Source organism: Chinchilla lanigera, unplaced genomic scaffold, assembly GCF_000276665.1.
Source record: "Chinchilla lanigera isolate Chin_1 unplaced genomic scaffold, ChiLan1.0 scaffold00049, whole genome shotgun sequence".
NCBI classification, from domain to species: Eukaryota; Metazoa; Chordata; class Mammalia; order Rodentia; family Chinchillidae; genus Chinchilla; species Chinchilla lanigera.
Genome location: NW_004955450.1, coordinates 5,900,355 through 5,922,142, shown reverse-complemented (window position 1 = coordinate 5,922,142; position 21,788 = coordinate 5,900,355). Strand labels below are relative to the sequence as shown.

Genomic DNA, 21,788 nt, shown 5'->3' with positions numbered 1-21,788 from the left:
TTTTTTATTTATTTTAAAGAGAAAAGAATGATAACAAAATAACAACAATAAAGACAAAAACAAAACAACACAAAAACAAAAATGATAAGATTTCAAAACAAGATGATAGGAGTTAACAATGGTTGTTATATTACATATTGTTATTTTTAACACTAGATATTGTGAAAGGGAAATAAATTGCTCAAAGGGAAGGAACAACTGGGATGAGGGAAAGCAGAAAAGAAAGAAAGTAGAAAGGGAAAAATAGAGAGAGAGAGAGCAGACTTAGGACCCATGTAATTTATTCTGACTTAATTTTTTTTAAATGCCGATGCTAGGAATATTTGTTATTTTATTGAAAGATCTAAAATATAACTGGTCATATAATTTTTGATTATGTAGTAATGTACTGTACATTTCTATTTCTCTTTATAAAAGAGAAAATAATATTGCTTAAGGTGGAATTAAAATCAATTATGAACATGAAGAAAAGATGGCGCAGTGACCTACACTGGCCACTAGGTGACTATATTGGACCAAACTACTTGGCTAGCGGGAACAGGGTTAAGGGAGCGGCAGCCGCATTAATTATGAAGGTCCACGGTCACGAAGGGAGTCAGTCTGCAGTGATTCATCTATATAAAATGTTTATGGCTGTGTGCTGATTTTTCAAAAAGATGCCTGTGAAGAATGTTACAGGTAAAGTTAAGAATGAATTTTCAAAAGATCCAAAATTTGACTTTATGAGGGTTTCTCGACCTTGGCTCCAGTTGACATTCTGAGCCAGATAAAGTTATGTATTTGTAAGTTATGGATCTGTAGGGTGTTTACAACATCCCTGGTCACTACACACTAGATGCCACCAGCACCCCTGCGCCAGTTGTGGTAAGCAAAATATCTCCAGATATTGCCGAATGTTCCATAGGGAGTAAAATGGCCCTTATGAACTATAGAGTGCAGACAAATTGATGCTACTTAAACTGCAAGCACTCCTATTCTATAAATAAAATATGGCCAGATATTAATCCAAGTCCCTTTAGTACTTCGTTGGTTTCTGTAGGAGTGGACCTTCACAGGGTATGCTTGTGATGAGTTATTCTTTGTGGGGAGAGAACTGCCATAAATTTAGAATGAACTGGAGCATCCTCGCTAACCCAGTAAGAATTCCTTCTCTTGAGGAAAAAGCTATGGACAACACCCTGGTTTACCTTGGATGCTTCGTTAAAATCAGTCCCCCCTGTCGACACTATGGAAGTTTCCCCTCTGTAACATTCTAATTTAAGAAAGTATAGGGTTTCTTAAAAGAAAAGTCTTTAAGAATATAAGGTGCCTCAAGCATAATTCTCAGGAAACACAGCGGATAGGTCAGAGCAAACTCATCACACGTACGCCCCTCTCGACTTCCGGCAGCCGTGTTTTATACTGTACATCCTCATTCTGGTTAGGCTCAAGGAAGAAGGAGAAACCGCAATGAAAACCCTCTCCCTACAGACCAAGAAAATGTGCTTTCCTCAGCTAAAAGAATACTTCATCGAGCTAAGAAATGCTGTCATTTCTGAGCCCTCTCCATTGCTTCTCTTCAGGTGACCCAGAACGATATGATAATGGCTGAAAGGCTCTTTGGGATCCTGGCACATGTAGCGTCCTCCGAGTTACCTCAGTATCGTCTGATTTCAATTCTAGGGGATGCCAGGTAATTTTTATAGGTTTTATTGATTACTCTTACACTAGAAAAAGGAATAAACCATATAGCTCTTAACTGTGCCACTGGCTCATCCTATAGACATATATCTTAGACTTATTTTAAGGCTGAGCCTATTTAAAGGTTAGGGAATAAGAGAAAGAGGAATAAGATGAATAAGAGAAAGTCCTCGTTTTCCTGTGGTTTGTAGTCGAATAAATTAAAGCTATACCATAAATAATTAAAATATAACCTGTAACATTCTAATTTAAGAAGATATAGGGTTTCTTTAAAAAAGTCTTTTGTTATTATAAATACGGGCTGCAACAAAAATTCTTGGACACAAATATTTGGGCTCATGTAAAAAAATTATCCATAGAACATATTCCTTCCAGTGAAATTGCTTAGTTAAAAGGTATGTACATTTTAGACTAAAGCAAATTAACAAAATTGATGGAAAAATGCATGTTTAGCTGTATATATTAAAATTTTAAGAGCTCCCATTAGAAAAGAAAATTAAATTTATTTTCTAAATTACCAAGAGAAAAGGAAAAAATAATCCTAATCAACACAAAACAGAACAGGAAAGGAAGAAAAATAGCTTGTGAGTTGTATAAATATTAATGGATGAAATTCTCTCATGAATAGATAATAACTCAGATTAGGTTAAAAATTAAGTTACTTGTTTTTGAGAAACCCTAAAGGTTGAAAACAAAGAGATGGAAAATATGTAATGGGACAATGCCAACAATAAACAAACATGGGAAAATTAATATTAGTGACAATATTAATGCAGTTCAGAAACACTGAAAATGACAATCTACCAATAGCTGTGAAGCAATGTAACCAAGAGGACAGCTTTTAAATATAACAACAAATAGAAATATGTATTGACTGAATCAGTTTTTGTGGTAGACATTAATATAATTTTTCAATCAATTGGATCAAATAAACAAAAATAAGAAAGAATATGAAGTATTTAAATAATATACTGTATCAAATAAATACTTAAAATCTTATTCCCAAAACTTTATGGCCAGTTCAGGAAAAAAAACATAGATATATAGATATATATAATTAAGCACCTATTACATGTTGATAAAAGTGAACATATATTAAACTCAAAGAAAATCTCCTTGTATTCCAAAGAACACATTTTCTGATTATAATATCATAAAATTAGAAAATAATGAATTAGGGGCTGTGGGTGTCTTGCAGTCCTTAGCATGGGGGAGGCCCGGAGTTCAACTGTTAGGATAGCCAAAAACAGTATTCAGTTGGAATTGGAATGACAAAGCAAGATAAGCTAGTCTGCAGAAAACAAAATACCAGTGCCTCCAAACTTTACAAAGAGGCCATTTGACCTTAGTCAAAGCTATAAAAGTGCAAATTTTAAAATAATGTATAACTATGGAGAAAGACTTTAAGCTTGGTGATATACAACATGGTTCTTACACTGTTGGTGGTAATGATAGTTCTGCAGTTATTTTTTATGGCAATTTGGCAATATCTAACAAATTTAAAATGTACGTCCCTTTTAACCAAGCAATTTCACTGGAAGGAATTTGTTCTATGAATAATTTTTTTATATGAGCCCAAGTATTTGTGTCCAAGAGTTTTGTTGCAGCCAATATTTATAATAAGAAAAGTACAAAAACCTCATTAAATGTCCATCCATACAAGACTAATGACTTGGAGCTGTAAAAGTAATTAAATGCTCTTATATCAAACTCTCATTTTAAAAAAAATGTCTCTCAGAAAGTAAAAATACAAGGTATAGAATAACTATATAATATACTTCAGTTGTGAGAAATGGGATATATGTTTCAGAGATATGCCTGTGCAATTTAAATATGTTTGATTTTTAAAAAAATCTTCTAAGTATTGAATAGGGAATACTAAGATATGAAAGTGTAGAGATATTCACTTTTTACTCTGTATACTTCTTGAATTCTCTTTTTAGGTTTTGTTCTGTTTTGGTATTTCTGTTTTTTGGGTTTTTTTGTTTTGTTTTTGAGACACTGTCCTATGCAGTTCAGGTTGGCCTTGGACTCACGATGTAGCCCAGACTGGCCTTGAACTTGAAGTGATCCTCCTGTCTCAGCCCCCTGAGTGCTGGAATTATAGGCATGTACCACTAAACCCAGCTTTCTGTTTTGGTTTTTGTTCTTTCTTTGTATTCCTTTTTTCTTAAAGAACTTTTAAAAATCTTTAACTTTTTTAATTAAAGAGGAAATTAAAGTTGAAATAATAAATTATTTAAAAATGTATTGGAGAACTAGTATACTATATGTCAAAACCTCTTGGATGTAGCTAAAACTGTACTGAGAAGAAATTATACATCTTTAACATACTTGTTAGAAACCAAGAAAGATTAGAAAGGAATGAAAGAAGAAAAGTACAAAAGTACAAAAGTACACTGCAAGAAACTAAAAGGAAAAAAAGGAGAAGAAAATAGAAGATATTCATGAAGGTAACAATAACTTTTAAAGAAGTAAGAAATTGAAAATAGAATAAGTGACCATTAAAAGCAAAACTTTACTTTTCAGATAATCTGAATGCTAAACTATTAGAATTAATCAGGAGATGGAGCAATGAGGGCAGATAAGACACAGATGGACACATCAACCCTCTCCTAGTGCCTGCTTGGGCTTCCTGGTGACCAGTACCCATTCTGCACCTACCCGGAAACGGAAGTCCCCTCTCATCTCATTAGCATAGAAAGACTCATCACTTTTGCAATTTCTAATGTTCAGGAGTTTTTGCCATGAAACGGGGCGGGGAGTAGGAGGAAGGAAGGAAGGAGGGAGGGAAGGAAGGCAGGAGGAAGGGAAGAAGGAAGGTGAGAAGGGAGGGAGAAGGAAGAACTGGTATATATTTCATAATATCACAGAGGTTGGGTTTAGCCTGGAGGCATTTCAGGGAAACAAGTTTTTATTTTGCTACCCTCACACAGCAAGAATGATGGCAACCAAAGCCCAGGACCCCATCTAAAGTGCTGAATGTGAATTGAAATCTTCCCAAGGTTCACCCAGGGGCTATGCCATAGCATAAAGGCGTGTCAGAACCAAGCCTACGTCTGCCCCTACTGTCAGGATTTCCTAAGGGAAGCTGCCTTTGTGATTAGAAAAGGAGAAAGTGGTCCCTGAGAAGACAGAAACAAAAGACAGCCCTCAAGATCTGCAGCCTGAATTTGTAACACTTAGGTAATTTAAAATCAAATTTTAAACATTACTATTTCTAGATATGTGGATATCTACATATCTCGGGAGGAAAGCACTTTCATACAGTTTCATAGACTGCCCGTGGATAATGGTTAAGAATACTGGTAGCCCCATGTGATGGCACATGCCTGTCATCCCAGCACACTGGGAGGCTGAGGCAGGATCAAAAGTTCAAGCCCAGTGTGGGCAACCTAGTGACTGAGCAAGACTATGTCTCAAAATAAAACATAAATAAAGGGCTGGAGATGTCATTCAGTACAGAGATCCTGGGTTCAGTCTCTACTCACACACACACACATACACACACACACACACACACACACACACACATGAAGAACGATAAGTAACTAGCCACAAAAGGAAATATGGCATCCCTATAGATAAAAGCAGAAAAAAGACACTATAGGAAGAGACCCAGGAAGACTGGATATATAACTCATAGATGATAACCTGACTGTGCCTCCTATATTTTATGAAATAAATCATAAGCTTGAAAAAATCAGGAGAGAATAAAAAAAATTTTAAGTGATCCAGCCAGTCTGAGAGAAAACCAAGGGAAAGTACCTACAGGAAAAATATAATAAATGTTAAAATGAATGAGAAGTTCTAACAGCTGATTAGGAACCCTTGAAAAGAGATTTGATGAACTGGGAGATATACTAGGGGAAAGTTTCCAGCTGCAATGCAAAAACAAAAGAAGATAACATGTGGGAAAGTGACTAAGAAATTTGGAGAGCAGACGGAGATAGATGGCTTAACATCTGTTTGTTTTGAGTTTCAAAAAACACGCTAAAGGGCATGGCATAGAGACAATATTTGAAGAGGCAATGGCAACATTTTTCTTTCAGAACTGACAAAACATACTAATTTACAAATTAAATAAATCCAACAAATCCTAAATGGGGTAAATAGAAATCCATAATGGCCACATCACAGTGAAACTACAAAACACTAAATATGAAGTGAAAAGTTTTTCAGCAACTAGGAAAAGAGAGACTATCTTCAAACAAGTGCAGCCCAGCAATTGACTTTATCACAGCGGTAGTGGAGGCCAAAAGAACAAGATAATGAATAGTGCTATGTTCAAGGATAGGAAGGAAATTAGATACCAACTTAATATTCTGTATATAGAAAAATGTTTTAAAGAATGAAGATGTGATAAAGACCTTTTGAAAAAAAATAATGGAAACAAAAGCTAGGAGAGTTCTCATTACTATTCCTATACTATAGCAAATTAGAAAGCTTGTAATTAAGGTGGAATGGTGATCCCAGTTAGAAGAGCTGAAATACAAGAGAGCTAGATAACAAGGAAAGTATATCAGATATGTTAGATAAAACTAAATGAACATTGACAGCATAAAGCAGCAATAATAACATGGTATGAAGTTTCCAAATAAAGAACTAAAATCAATCCTATAGTATTAGGAAGGCATAAATGTTAGTAAGAGTTCAAATTATAACTTCTATGGTAAACCAAGAGTAAACAAGTACGTCTACCTTCTAAACTGTTAAGAGGGAGGAGAACAAGGTAAAAAGACAAAGAGAAAAGAGACGTAGAGTATGTGAATTAAATATAAACACCACAATAGTAGATTAGGCCTAAGTAGTGCTACCTAAGCAGTTATTTTTCTATCACTTTGCTATTGTTAGGTAACCAACACCTCAAAACTCACTGCTGTAGAACAAGAAGTGTTTCTTTCTCTGAGTCTGCGAGTTATCTGGGTGGGACATCCACACTCTGTTGGGGTCCTCCTGCGTCTGCAGTCACTGCTGGCTTGGGTGGGAGCTCTGCTGGTCCAACCTGGGCTCTCACACTTGTCTGGGGGCTGGCTGGATGTAACTTTGTCTAGGAAGGGACGACTCGTCTCTGCTCCCCATGGGCTCCCATCCTCCTCCTGGGTTTTTTTCTCATGGCAGAGAAAGCTTGGTTCAGAGAGAGTAGAAATACGCAAGGCCTACTGAAGCCTGTGCTACAAACAGACATACAGTCCTCAGCTACATTCTCTGGGTCAAAACAAGGCACAGGGTAATACGGAGCAGCCCAGGAATATGAAATCTCAGTCTAGAGGACAAACATTTAAGGAAATTGTAACATGACCTCATCAAGCTACTAAAATGATAAACACAGTCATGCATTCCTTCATGATGGGATTCGGGTCTGAGAGGCACTTTGTTCGGCAATTCTGTCCCTAGGTGATGCAGTCTTCTGAGACCACCATCCTGTATGCACTCTGTCACTGACCAGAATGGCGTTACATGGCACATGGCTGCATACTATTGTTCTGATTAAAATCTAAAGGTTGTCAGGTAGAATAAAACTACATGTTATTTATAAGAGATGCATCTGAAACATAAAGTCACATAAAATTTGCAAGTAAGAAACAGGAGAGGATAAACATCAATCTTACCCAAATTGAAAAATAGTAGCTGCTGAAGACTAAAAGAACTTCAGGGTTCAAAGACATCACTAGAAACAAAAGAGGATCACTTCAAAATGTACGCATCTGTTAGCGTAGCCTTAGAAACTTGTAACTCCAAAATTGACAGAATTATAACACACAATTCACAGAAGTTTTAATCACTTCTGAGGAGAGGAAAAGGATGTAACATACTTATATAACATGATAACACATTCAACCTAATAGACATTCTGAAAACTTTGTCCAAAATAACTACAGAACACACACTGTTTTCAAGCATTCATAGGACATGTACTAAAGTTGACCAAATACACCCAGATGGTGAATGTCAATAGATCGCAAGGAATTAAGATCATATGGAGCATATTGTCTGTTCAACATGCAGTGTAAAGTGGGGTATGATGGCACATCCCTGTAGTTCTAGTACTCTGAAGCACTGAGGCAAGAAAGTTGCAGATTCAAGCCCAGCCTTGGGCAACTTAACAAGTTAGTGACCCTGTCTCAAAAAAAGAAAAAAAAATTTTTTTTGGTAAAAGGCTGTGGATGTAGTTCAGTGTAAAAGCTGTAGTTCAATCCCCAGACCACAAAAAATAAAAACTTTAAAAAGCAATTAAAATTAACCCAATTTTAATAAAAAGATAAATATTTCCTGATATTTTGGGAAATCAAGGAGCACATTTCCAAATAATCTACAGGTCAGAGACATTCAAAATGGGCATTTGAAGCCACCTGTACTGACGTAGAATAAAATACAAGCTTTCAAATTTTGCAGAATTGCTGCAGCAGGGCTAAGTATAGTCTTGAGTTAGATTTAATAGAAAAGAATAAAGGCTGAAAATTAATGAGCTAAAAATGTATTTCACAAAATTAGAGAAAGAACAGCAAAGTAGTCCTGAAGAAAGTTAAAGAAAATAGTGTTCAAACAGAATTAATGGCAAGTTGATTATTTGAAAAGACTAATAAAGGTGATATAAAATGTGTATAGGATTGCTCTGTGATTTAAAACTCAGTAAAAAAAAAATACAAATAAAATATACAACTCACTTTTTTCTTTACAAAAGCAAGAAAATTATATTACTTAAATATTTGTTAGCAAGGACCGATTAGATAAATTGTGATCTATATTCCAGTTGACTTTTATTCATTCTTTGAAATTATAATTTTGGGGGCTGGGGGTTTAGCTCAGTCGCATAGCGTCTGCCTGGCAAACGCGAGGTCATGAGTTCGATTCCCGGTACCAGGGGGAAAAAAAAAAAAGAAATTATAATTTTTAATGGCCTAGAAAATGTTTATCACGTAATATTCAGTAAAAACAGTGTATAAATTAGAATGTTTAGCATAATCTTACCTTTTCTACAATTTATGGGAAAAGCTTGCTCAAAAATATATATCAAATGTGGATAATACTATAGATTTATATAGATTTATGAGCTATAGCCTGGTGGGTGATTTTTATATATTTCTTTATAGTTTCCAAATTTTGTACTCTGGTTTCTCTTCAGATCATATAAATCTTTCACCTTTTACCAAATCTTGTGCTTCTCCAAATTTCTAAAATAATTGTTATCCTTTTAAATGCAAACAAGAAGTTTTAAAAGTGCCTTCTTTACTCCCAATCTTCAGTTCCCAGTGAAGTAGCAATATCTCTTGATTAAGAGATACGGTAAGTGGTGAGAACCAGAAATTGGCTTTCATGCAGGATATCTGCGCTGATGGCACTGAAGCGGCAGCATGAGCACAGTTTATGTGCCCTCCAAGCTCGCCAGAGGCATCCAACGTCCCTGCTAACCCACCTACTAGTTCTTGAGGGATATGCTGACAGCTGGAGAATTTTGGTTTTTCATTTGGCTTTTGCCTAAAGTTAAGGAAGTATCCCATTCCATTTTCTGGCTGTGAACAAGGCTATGAAGCTGAATAATGGAATTACGAACCATTTGTGTGATTTATAAGAGGTGATTAACATATTTTATAGGATGTAAAGACTTTGAAAGTTTAGTCCACTACCTCTTTGATTGGTTCTTTTGTGCTCTAATTATTTAATTTTTGTATTGATGTTTATTGAGGCAGAGGTTTTTGTTTTATTTTGGAAATGCTTCAGGCATGTTTATATTGATGACTGATAATTATAGAACAAAAGAATTTGAGTTGAATAGCTTAATTAGAAAAATTGGGATACCAAACTGAGCTTAAATAATAAATTTTGTTCAAAAGGGCATATGCTCCCCTCTGAAGTTTAAAAATGGATATATTTTAATAAATCAGATAAATAATTTTCTAACTCTCTTCACTATTTTTCTGCAGGAAAAAGCAATTCCGGTATCTACTAGAAACCAAAGGGAAAAAACCTGGTATTGTCAATGAGGAAAATAATGACAGCAAAAGACTTGTAGGAGAAAACACAAATCGTGCTACACTAAATTATACCACAAGGGAATTTTATAATGAAAAGTTAGAGGTAAAATACCATTCATCTTTGGAACCTCTAGTACCCATATATTTCCTACACAGCTTGGGACTTATGGGGTTGTACCTATTGCCCTTCTTCCCTATAGAGCTGGGAACAGTATATACCAAGGAACTAGGAAAAAATAGAACTGGGAGATGAAGAAGAGCTATGGTTTCAGTGTCTTTCTTTCAATGGGAAAAGATGTTGAAAAGAAATCTGTACCAAAACTTTAGGCCAAGGTAGGACCAAGGATTCTGCTGTATCCGGATTAAGAAAAGAGATAAAGTTGTGTGTGGGTACCTGACTGGCCCCTATCAAACCAGCAGAAGATACAGCAAAATCTCCATTTTTGTTACCTCATTGTGGACTCTTGAGGTTTTAATTCATGTCTTCCATTCTATTCCATGAACTTCTGTGTTCTTAATCGTGTAATATAACCTCTTTTGTTCCCAGTAGAGCTAGCTAACCAGGAAAACTGGAGCCAGCCCTTTGTAGTTCTTTATGTGTTTAGAGGTTTGTTGGGGTGATACAGTATTATGATGCTGCAGGAGTGACAGAGATGAAAACCCTGCAGTGCACACCTTGGTAGGGCTCATAGGAAAGCTGAAGAAACCAAGCATCTAAAATAATCAGAGTGTTAAGATTCTTCAAAAGATTTTTGCAGGACCAAAGTGCAGATACGTTTGTTGGGCATCTATAACTTCTGTGCAAGGGGCTGTATGAGGAGGTATACCTACTACAGATGTAGCTGTATCTACATATCTCCTCACACAAGCTATGTTTAGGTATAATGATCAAGGAATACCAAGCGAAAGAGCTAAATACTTCTCCACCTATATACATATATCCCCAAAGACAGAAATAAAGATACATCTCCTCACACAGATATGTATATATATTTATGTGTGGGGGCATATACATGCATATAGGTGGTACATATCTGTAATCCCAGCACTCAGGAGGCTGAGGCAGGAAGATCACTGCAAGTTGGAGGCCACCCTGGTCTACATAATGAGTTCAAGACCAGCCCAAATTACATAGCAAAATCCTATTTCACAAAAACAAATTCATACAGAAATCTAATCCTTTATATTTCATATATATATATATATATATATATATATATATATATATATGAGAAGTGAAATGGCCAGAAAACTGGTTTACTCATTTTTTTAACAATTGTACAATTATTTATTAAGCCACATTGTAGCTAAAAGCCCACTGTGTCACAGTAGAAATGCTGTTTGTAGGGAGAATAGTGGATGTAGAGCTTCATTTGATTGTTTCTTGTAGTCTCTTCCTTTCCCTTCACCCCCTCCCAATCCTGAAATGTCTGGAATCCATAGAGCTCTAAGGATTACAGCTTGAAAAATTACTTGAAAACTCAATGCAATAATGTTTCTTAGCATCCTAAAAGATTGTCCGATTCTGGTTGAAACTCTCCTAGCGAAAGAAATGGCAAGGTCTGTAGCTCAGTGGTAGAGCACTTGCCTAGCATGCCCAAGGCCCTGGGCTTGATCCTCAGCGTCCCCCCCAGCCTCACACACACATTCCAAAAAAGGGAAAAAGAAAAAGATCAATGCTTCGAGAGGTAGTTATCTATAATCGAACAACTCCAAATGTGAAGAAATTCTTGCCCTTTTGAAGATTAAATCTACTAGGAGTAGCAACTTTCTCTGGTGATTCACATTCCATATGTATAGAGAATAAATCTCTTCAAATACTTGATGTCAGCTCCATGTCTTCTTAGCTCTCTTTACATTTATGCTTTCACTGACTCAAGAATTATTTTGTGCACCTGTCGTACACAGTGTGTAATATACTAGTGCATAAGAAGACATCTTTGCCCTCATGGAACTCACATCACAGTGGAAGAGATAGACGTGGATGGGAATAATTGTAAATCAGTAGACCAAGAGAGTAGAGGGCTGTATAAGCCAGATCAAAGGAGGCTTTCTAGAAAAGATACTCTCTGGTACAAGTCTTAAAGGATAAAATAGAGCTATATAACAAAGGGAAAGGAGTAAACAAAACAATATGAATAAAACAGTGAGAGGCATAACACAGATAAGGTGATGGAAACTATAAGAAAGTCCTTGTTAGTGTAGGGTGGGAGGTAGACTGTTAAGATGGAGTTGGAAAGGTACAGGGCTATATCAAACAGACTGAGCATAATTATTTGGTCAATAGGGGCTTCCTGGTGATGACAGAGGAGAAACATGAAAGCCAAGCTGGCAGGATTGTGCACCCTCTTCCTGGATACAGGTGGTTGTGTGAGCCAAATAAATAATATATATATTCAGAGAATCTCAAAGAACAAATTTCCATTAGAGACATGTTAAAGAGCTGCATGAAAAACAGAGACAGTTTCCCAGAGAAGTCTACTAAGTCTTCAAGAATAGATAGTTATAGTGATTTTAAATTGTTTACGAGTATTGACAGAAGGAAAATTTTTTCCAGTTTTTCAAGATAGGCAGGATAACTTTGTTTCCAAAACCCCCCAGGACTACAAACACCCTTTTAACTCTTCTTCTTTTTTTTTTTTGGTACCAGGTATTGAACTCATGATCTTGCACTTTCCAGGCTGGTGCTATGCCACTGAGCTATATCCCCGGCCCCAAACACCCTTTTAAAATGTTAGCGAGCAAAGGACAGCAGAACATTAAGTGGATGACAAACATTACAGCCATTGCAGTTCATTCTAAAAATGCCAGAAAGATTTAATGTAATTAATAGATCTAAGGTTAAAAATGATCATTTCTGTATACATTGAAAAGCAATTTCACACCTATTCTTGATTTTTACATTCAAATGGAGTACAGAGAAGTTGGGTAGCAGGTCTCATGCTTGGTTGGGAACCTCTGGAAGCTTAGCATTGCTCGGAGGTATAAGGCAAAGATGGCCTCTGTGACTCCCAGCCCTGGTGCACACATAAGCGCGCCCTCTCCTAAGCCCCTCCCCTCCAGGTGAGTAAGACCTGTAACTTACTTCTAACCAGCGGACTATGGCGTGGCATGGCAAACTGCATTTTTGTAGACGCAGTAAGCCCTCCCCTTGTCCTTGGGGAACACTTTTCAAGTGAAACCATGGATAGTGCTGAAACTGACATGCCCATATGCTTTTCCCATACATAAGTAAATACTTATAATAATGTTTAATTTATAAATTAGGCACAGTAAGACGACCAACAATAATTAGTCATGAAGTGAATAATGTAACACTATTATAAGGATTATTCAAAAGCTATAAATTGTGCTTCTAGAATATTCATTTAATATTTTCAGGTACATCACACCTGGATTTCGGATGTGGAGAAACCATAATAGATGGGTGTTGTTTGAAACTGCCAAGTTTGAGGTCATTTTTTACACAATAGTAGAACACTAACACATCACTGAAGTCAATATCAAGACAAGGACACATATTGTGGTAGTCACATTTCCATTGCTGTGACAGAATATTTGAGGAAATTAACTTAAGGAGGAAAGATTTATTTTCGTTCAGGTTGCCTGGCTCCATTGTGTCTGGGCTTGTGATGAGGCTGAACATCATGGCAGAGAATATGTGGTGGAATTAAGCAGCAGGAAGGAGAGAAAGAAAAAGACAGACAGACAGACATCCACTCCCCTCTGTCACCATGTGGTGCCTTGCACTGTCTCGGACTCTGCCAGCAAAACCATTATCACTGGCTGCAGCCCTCAGCCTTGGGCCTCTTGAGCTGTGCACAAAGATAAACTTTTTTTCTTTATAAAGTAATCTCTCTCAAGTCTTTCATTATAGTCGTGCAGAATGGACTAACATAAAATAATGATAAATATGAAAGATCTGTATAAAGAAAACTTTAAAACATTAACAAAGAACATAGAAAGATCACCATATTTTGACCTCATGTAAAATGTATCAATTTTCCTTGAGTTAATTAAAAAAAATTTAATATTAGCCCAATAAAAACACCAAAAATGTTTTTGCTGAGGCTTTTTAAAGTAAGTTGATCCTAAAATAGAGCAAAAGGCCTGAAATAGGCCAGAATAGAGACAAGGAGAACTTGCCTTATCACGTATCAAACATGATTGTAAAGCTGTTGTAATTATGCAATGTCAAAACAAACACAAAGACTTGTGGACAACACAGAGAGCTGGACCTGTGCCATGCACATGGGGAAGCTTGTGCAGACACATATAGGAAGCATTACAAACTAGCACTGTTTAACAGGTGATAGTGAGGAAATGAGTTATCCAGTCAGAAAAACATACTGAACCTATTCACAATCTACAACAAAAAAATTAACTCCAGATCAAATACAAGCCCAAGTTTGAAACATAAAACTTTAAAGTTCTTATTTTTAAAATCAGAGAAAATTTTTATGACCTTGGTTAGGTAGGACATGATTTTTTAACACTCCAAGGGCACAAGCTATAAAGGAAGAAAGTTTGATTAGTGTGGCAGTCAAGGCCGTTAGTTTTTTTTTAATGGAAAATACCTCAATGAAGTCATATAAGCAAAGTCTTGATTAAAGTGGTTTGATCAATTAATAAGCAGGGAACAAGTAAAGACAGGGAATGTTGACTCCTGTTCTGAGAAAATGCAGAGGGAAAAGGAAGGACTGACGCCACCTAATATTTTGGAGAGAACACTAGCTAGGCTGATGATCAAGAGTCTTGGATCTGAGCCCCTGTTTCCCACTCGTTACCTGAGAGACCCTGCCCAAGCCCTTAACCACCCTCCGCTCACACTATGTTCCATGTCTTGAAAACCACTTAAATCGCTGCAACGCAAAGTGCTCATTCTCTTGGGAAAGTTAATGTAGGTGTGTTCCTCACAAGTCAGGTTAAGCAGACTTTGTTTATGCAAGTTAAAGGTCTGTTGCTTTGGAATACTCCTATTCTTCTGACTTGTCTGAGAGTAGAGGTAAGGTGGCCATAGAGTCAGTGCACTGCCAGGGATTTTACAGAATCAAATACTGCCCATAGACGGATGAGGAAGAGTGGAAACTCAGGCAAATTATTCAGAGTCCTGTAGTGGATTATTGACTGAGTCCATCAGTAGCAAGACCTTCCTGTTGCCGGTCTTGGATTCTTTCACAGTGTCCTCTGTGGTACTTTCTGAAGGCTTCTTGACTGCCCCAGTCCAAAGAGCACTCTATCTCTGAGTGCTGAGTAGATTTTCTGGCTGATCATTTCACTCTGCATATATTAGTGGGTTTTGTTGTGTTGTTGGCTTTTTATGTGTGTAGACCATCTTCCAACTGGCCTACCAGTTCCTCAAGAATGAGGTTAGAGTTTTCTCTAAGCATTTTGTAACAGATATCTAATCCTGAGCAAGTCTCTCAACCAAGTTTCCCATTTCTCAAGTGAAAACATAGATTAAATCCTAAAGCAAGGGCCATTGTCGTTAGAATTGCTTCTATAACAAATCCCACCATTGACCCATAGTTTTTCCAGACCATCTTTATAACAAACCTCCAGTTCAAAGAAATAATATAAACAATACTGTATAGAGTTCAGCTCATCAGTGTTGAACTTGTAAAGTACTTGCTTTGTGAACCAACCCATGGTCATATTGTGAGATAAAAAGAAATAAGCATGTGAAAGCATCTGAGAATGGAAAAAAGCTTACCCAAGGAAGAGCAATGCCTTAGCAGGTCACGGCACGAGTGCATGTATCTCTTTGTGCTTTTGACAAGATCGTTTTGGACAGGCAGGGTGAGTTGTTCTGGCAGCTGCTGACGAGTTATAGGGTGCACTCTGAAGAAATGTACAGTAATTGGCTCGGAGGAGAGGGGAAATGAATTAAAAATGCTTTCAAACACCATTACTAAATTAAAGGTTATTACAACAAGTGTAAAGTCTGTATCAACATGTTCATGGAGAAACAATGGAAGAAACTATCACAGGAAAAATTTGAACTCCCAGAATTATACTGTGTCAGTTACAAAATGTTTATTGTCACCTGCATTATGTATAAATGATTTAACAAAATGCATCATTTAAAAGTTGACTTTTGTTATCCTTAAATTATTATAAAAATTCATCTGGTCTTCATGGAACTTTTTTTTCCCACTAAGTATGTGTAGTGCTTTTCCCTTGGACAAAGGCATGGCTTGCTGTAAAATATTGCTCACTGTGCTTGTGGCTTTCCAGTGACTCAGGCGTGTCACTCCTTCTGGGTGCCCCTCGCAGCCCAGGTGGACTGAGAGTTGGAAGGGAGAGGCCAGCCTTGCTCTCATCAGCTAGCTCACTCAGCACAGGTGACTGAATCCCAGGCTGTGTTTTAGAGTCAAGAAGTACATTTATCGGAGAAGGAGCCAGCTGGAAGTGTTTATTATTTCTCATCATCAAAATCTCTTCATATTTTTATGGCTAGGTCAACCCAGTGGCCTGTTGCTTTCGCACATGAACTGCATTAAATCAGCATGCTGACCCCTGCACGCTGAGTGATTATTTTGATATGTCTTAGATATCAGAGGAATATTTCCAAAATACGCCTCTGCTAGGGAAATAGGACAATGGACTCGTTAATTGACATTCATCAGTGAGGAATTTAAAACTTTTTTGTCTTAAAAATGGCAAACATTTGGGAAAAGAAAGATAGAAAATAGAAAAAAAAAGTTTCACAACCCAGCCTTAATATGCTTCAGTATATGAAGTGGTTTTCTATCCATTCTTTTCTAACTTTTTCATACAAATTTCAAGCATACAGCTAAGTCAAAAGGATGTGCAGTGAACACTCAAAACCTACATTGCACTGTTAACATCATACCCGCAGCACGCTTGCTCCATCTCATACCGGGTGTCTCCCCATCCCTCCATCCATCCCTGTGTCCACATTTTTAAAACTCATTTCAAAATAATTGCCAATATTAGTTTGCTTCTCCCTAAATAATTCAGCACCCATTAATTAGGTTCCATATTTGATACAGTTTCCTCATCAGAGCTAAAATTTATATACTGATGTGTAAATCTCTTATATGCCGAGACTGAATCCTGACAAGTATATTCACTCCTAACTCAAACCTTATCAAAACTCCATGAGTTTTCTTTTTTTACTTAACGTTATAATATAAGCATTTTTCTTATTGCAAATCTTCTGAAGTGTACTTTTGATGACAGTAGTGGTAAAATTTTTAATTTAACTCTAATTCACCTTGAAATTATTTGGGTATTTGGATTTCCACTGGAAATTTAAATGGCTCCTTTTCCTAAATCTGTTGTCTTGTTAGCATTTCTTATTTCTTTCCTCCTTCACTGACATGAAGTTCTTCCTTACAGTTCTGATCATCTGATGTGTTGTGTTGTTTTCCGCATATATTATGACCCTCTCATGATCATGACTTGATACCCTCCAGAAGTAGCAATAGCCAAAATACATATCCTTGCGTTATACAAAATGGATTTTTTTTGGAGGAATGGGGATCAAATCTAGGAACTCACACCTGCTAGTGAAGTGTTTTACCACAGGGCTATACTTCTAGCAAAATGGCTTTCTAGCCTCTAGAAAATTGGGGCCAAATGCCCAAATATCCTCTGGGCCAAACTTCCCCTGTTGCATTTAGAACCAGGTCTTTCACTTGCAGATTGCCAGACCCAGAAGTTGAGTGGGAGCCCTGTTTCTTTAGAAGGCCACGTTCTGGGTCCCACACTGGTGTGTATTTCCTCTTCTTCCTGGTATATTTTCTCCAACTTTGTCCCAATGGCCTGGGCCACATATGTTAGTGTAATGTTCCATTATACGCTTTTCTATACTGGAGGGTAAATTCAGGGTATGAGTATTTGAAGTTTTGTACCAATTTAAATCACCAGTGTCCATACCCTGACACATTAACCACACAACCCCATGAGACTGTGCTTTCAGCTGACAATATGAGCTAAGCCACCTGAACTAAAATGGGAGAGATAATGGTTACCATCCAGGATGGCAGTAAACAAACACATTTTCTAACAGAGCTGTTCATCAGAGGCAGGAGTGGCTGGAGCACAGTGAGCTCCCTTTGGCTGGACTCAAGCAAGGCGCTCTGTCATGAGTGGCTAGTGAAGAATTCCTGTTCTGAAGAGTGGGGGGGAAGTACCGAGCGTGGTGGCACACACCTGTAATCCCAGCACTCGGGAGGCTGAGGCAGGAGGATCGTTGCAAGTTCGAGACCAGCCTGGGCTACAGAGTGAACTCAAGGCCAGCCCGAACTGCATAGCGAGACCCTGTCTCAAAAAACAAACACCAACAACAATAAAAAAAAAAAAAACACCAAAAAACCAAACAAACAGACAAGCAAACAAACGGTGGGTGGGAGAGGAAGAAGGGATCAGAATAGAATATTTCTACTTCCTGGTTCATCGAATGGTGGCTTTGGCTTTCAGATTAGTTATGAAGTAATATGAGTTTTTCTTTTTTAACAAATAGGATATAAAAGAAAAAAAGAAATTCTGCAAGATGTACATAGAGGACCTTATGAAGGAAGCCACAGAAGTCAATATGAAGAATGAAGCTCTGCAGAAACTTTGGCCGCAGATGTTCATTGAACTTGTGAGGGACGCGGTCATAGAAATCCGCAATAAGAACTCCTACATGAAGCTCTGCCTGCAGCAGATAACGGACCAAAAATAGAGATGGCTCTTTGTTGTAGTCAATTTTGGCAGTTTTATTTTTCAAGGTTGAAAATAGGCAGGTTAAGCCTGTTAAAACAACGACAACGCTATCCTACAAACTAGAAAGAGTAGCGGCAAAGCATTCCTGCCTACTGTCCCAAATTTAAAAGTTAAGAAAGAAAGCAGGAGAAAGGGAGGACTCTTTCATTTCCTGTATAGCTTAGCCAAGCGACCTCCAGGAACTAAGGAGGCGCGGGTGTGAGGTTGGCAGTGCCTCTGCTGGCTGGTGCCACTGCTGGAGCCCGAAGCACACAGTATTCGCTGATGGGTGAGCATGGGTTGCTTATACCTACTTTCAGTTGATAATTTTCATGTGTTTGCTTTTTTATTTATGTCATGATTTCAAAGCCAAAAATATGCTCTTTTTTATGAGTAAAGAATAAACTGAATACATTAGTTTAAAAAACGTGTTTGCTTCCTTACTGCGGTCAGCATTGTCATGTCGTTGTTTATTGTTAGATCTATCACCAATGTGGGAGCGGGACCCTGTTCTCCTCGGGATGCTGGCTCGGCCCTACGGGAGGTCCTGGGCGTCAATGTGGGTGGAAAATATGGAAATGAGACGGTGCTGGGACAGGAGGAAAAGGCTTGTTGTTAGAGGATGGGGGGGGCGGGCAGTGGGATACAGGATGCAGTTCCAAACCAGCAAGTCTGTTTCTCTGAGGCGTTCCTTTCTGTTGTTGACTTCCGGGTGGCTCTTTTTGTAGGTGTGCACGTAAGCCTGCACCTCAGAAGTCTTAAGGATGCAAACAATTGCATTTGAAGATCAAACAGGTAAAGAAGCCATGAGCAGAGGTTTGGCCTCATTTGTGGTGACTAGGAAGGTGGGTGCAGCCTATTACTGAGCTAGAAATGACACAGCTTTAGCAAAACAATCTCACAGGTCAGTCAGAGGAATTCTCCTACTTGCTCAGATTTTTGTCAGCAGATGCACAGGATGTGGGAAAACGAGAGAAGATGCAAGACGGCGAAGCCACGAGGAGATGCTTGAAAGGAGGAGGAATACTCTGCTAACTGCAGTCTTTAGAAAGGTCATTCTTCAGAGCTCTGTCAGCCTCCTGCAGAAGCACTGTTCAAGGTTAGCAGGTGAATACAATTTTTCTGATCACAGCCCTTTAAGTCATTCTGTTTTTACCACTTAAGCTACCAACTTATTAATTTATGACCCATCCCATCCTGTCTCCTCATAACGCTGCCTTCTTCATTAAGCATTAAGGTTGTTGTGAGGCTCCAAAGTGACAGTACGTGCCGAGCCATTCTCGTAAAGCTTGGCATACAATGGGCACCCAGTAAATGGGGCGATTATTATTATTCTTTGGGATTCAGGTTCAACTGTAGGGTTGGTGCCGTAGAACAAGAAGAGATAGGAGCTGGGCTTGGTGGTTCATGCCTGTCATCCCAGCATTCTGGAGGCTGAAGCAGGAGGATCATTGCGAGTTCGAGACCAGCCTGGGCTACAAAGTGAGCTCAAGGCCAGCCTGAACTGCATAGAAAGACCCTGTCTCAAAAAGACAAAAACCAAAAAAAACAAAAGAGATAGGAGCCTTGCTTGATGATCCTTCTGCCTCTCCAAACTGAAAGACGGACCCTTTCTCATCGGGCTGGTGCACGGTGCTCTCTCCTGAAGTTCATTGTTCAGTATAGAAATGAGACCCCAGCTTGAGGGAAGTGCTGAGAAGACACTCAAGCATACCTTTCTCGTAGAGATCCAGTAGCTAGGAAAGAAGTAAGAACCTGTGCCGTGTCAGGAGTTAGGAACCACTGCTCATTCTGGGCTTTGCAAATGACTGGCTGTTTAAATAATAATCTGTCCAGCTTCCCTCCTTTCCTTGCCTAACCCATCCCTGCCACAAACGCTGGACCGTCACATGCGTTCTCAGGCCTCCCCAGTCCTTCTGGGAACTTGAAGAACCCAAGGTCACCGCCCTCAGTGAACTGGCAGTGAGCCTGCCCAGCGCTCCATCCAGGCCTTGTGCTGCCGGCCTAGGAGTCGTGTCTGTCTTCTTCCTGAGACCAGACCTCCCTGCTCCTCCCTGCTCTAGTCACTACTTACTTGTCTGCCTGTACTATGCTCATTTCTACTTCTTGGATCATTTTGTCTGATCCCAAACTCCCAGTGGGTGTGTTCTCTCATCTAGTTCTAGCCTGCAAACCCATTCATTTTCTGGAGTTCCTAAGTGAGAATGATCCCCACACGAAAGGACCAGAGGGCCTGGGTCTACTGGCTGTGTGACCAAGGGAGGGAGATTCCTGGGGTGATCTCTGAACAGATTTCCTTTCCACTTGGGCTTCCCAGGGTTTTCAGGGAAGGAAAAGAGGTGCAGACCACATTTCAAGCTAGTGTGTGCTGAAGGATGGCTTTCTTTCCAAAAGGGATCTCAAGTAGAAACAGAAAATTGTGATTGCCTCAAAAGTAGAACCATCCAAATTCCCCCAGTTAGGGAGATACCCTGTCCCTGTCCTGGTCAGGAGCTGGTGGTCAGTGTACTGCGAGATCTGTGGGTGGCCACTAGGCGTGCTGTCGAATCTACAGCTAGCTGAATGTGCACCTGAGCCCAAGGATAGTGCTGGATGGAATCAGCTCTTCCTTTCCTGAGCTTCAGTCCACTGGAGGCTCAGCATAGGAGCCAGTGCAACCCCAACATGCTCCTGATCCATTCCTGACCCGGGCAGGGAATGCACCGAGATTCCTGTTCTCGCTGAATGATAATAATGATCGTAGCAAACTCTCACACTGTTAGAAGTTCTTCTATGTGCATCACCTCACTTAATCTCCTAGTACTGTGGTACATGGATACTGATCACCCTCTCTGAGCATTAAAAAAGTGAGCCACAGCAAGGTTCAATAACCCAGGGATATTTCAGCTAATCAGTAGTGGACAGGACCTGCACTCACTGTTAGACTTAAGGATGTGGCATTTGCCATTGTCCATGGCCCACTGTCTTTCCCAATCTGCTTTCTTGTTTTGCTGTTATCTTGAGGAATCACAGATGAGGAGACTCTCACAAATGTGCCTACATGTACACATACTGAAGAATATTAAGTACTAACATGGAATATGTATGGACACATGAACAGAACTATGTATTGAGGACATGGATACAACAAGTATAAAAATATTGACTGGCTTCACATCAATAATATGTAGGGAATCTACTTCAGGAGGGAAAAAACAAGAATCCAATTAGGGAGACCACTTGGGAAGGTATTATTATATACTGATCTAGGCAAGAGATAAGGTTGACTCAGATCAGAGGAGAAGAGCAGAGGTGTCAGGAAACGGTTGGATCTTGGGTATATTCTACAGGAAGAACCAATGAGATTGACTGACAGGTTGACTGTGGGCTCTGAGAGACAGGAGCCAATGATAGTGTGTAGGTTTTTGGCTCAGGCAT

The 21,788-nt window shown here is 38.7% G+C and overlaps 1 protein-coding gene across 3 annotated transcripts in view; it reads left to right on the top strand.

Moving 5' to 3' along the window:
- Lrrc49 (leucine rich repeat containing 49) overlaps window positions 1-18,798 on the top strand; it is a 126,935-nt gene extending 108,137 nt beyond the window's left edge. For all 3 annotated transcript variants that reach the window (XM_005393639.2, XM_005393637.2, XM_005393636.2), the window contains 3 exons: window positions 1,563-1,672; window positions 9,606-9,759; window positions 18,148-18,798. In XM_005393639.2, the coding sequence (XP_005393696.1) occupies window positions 1,563-1,672; window positions 9,606-9,759; window positions 18,148-18,351 (468 nt within the window). In that variant the 3' untranslated portion in view covers window positions 18,352-18,798. The remainder of the gene's footprint in view (window positions 1-1,562; window positions 1,673-9,605; window positions 9,760-18,147) is intronic.
- The last annotated feature ends 2,990 nt before the right edge of the window (window positions 18,799-21,788 follow it).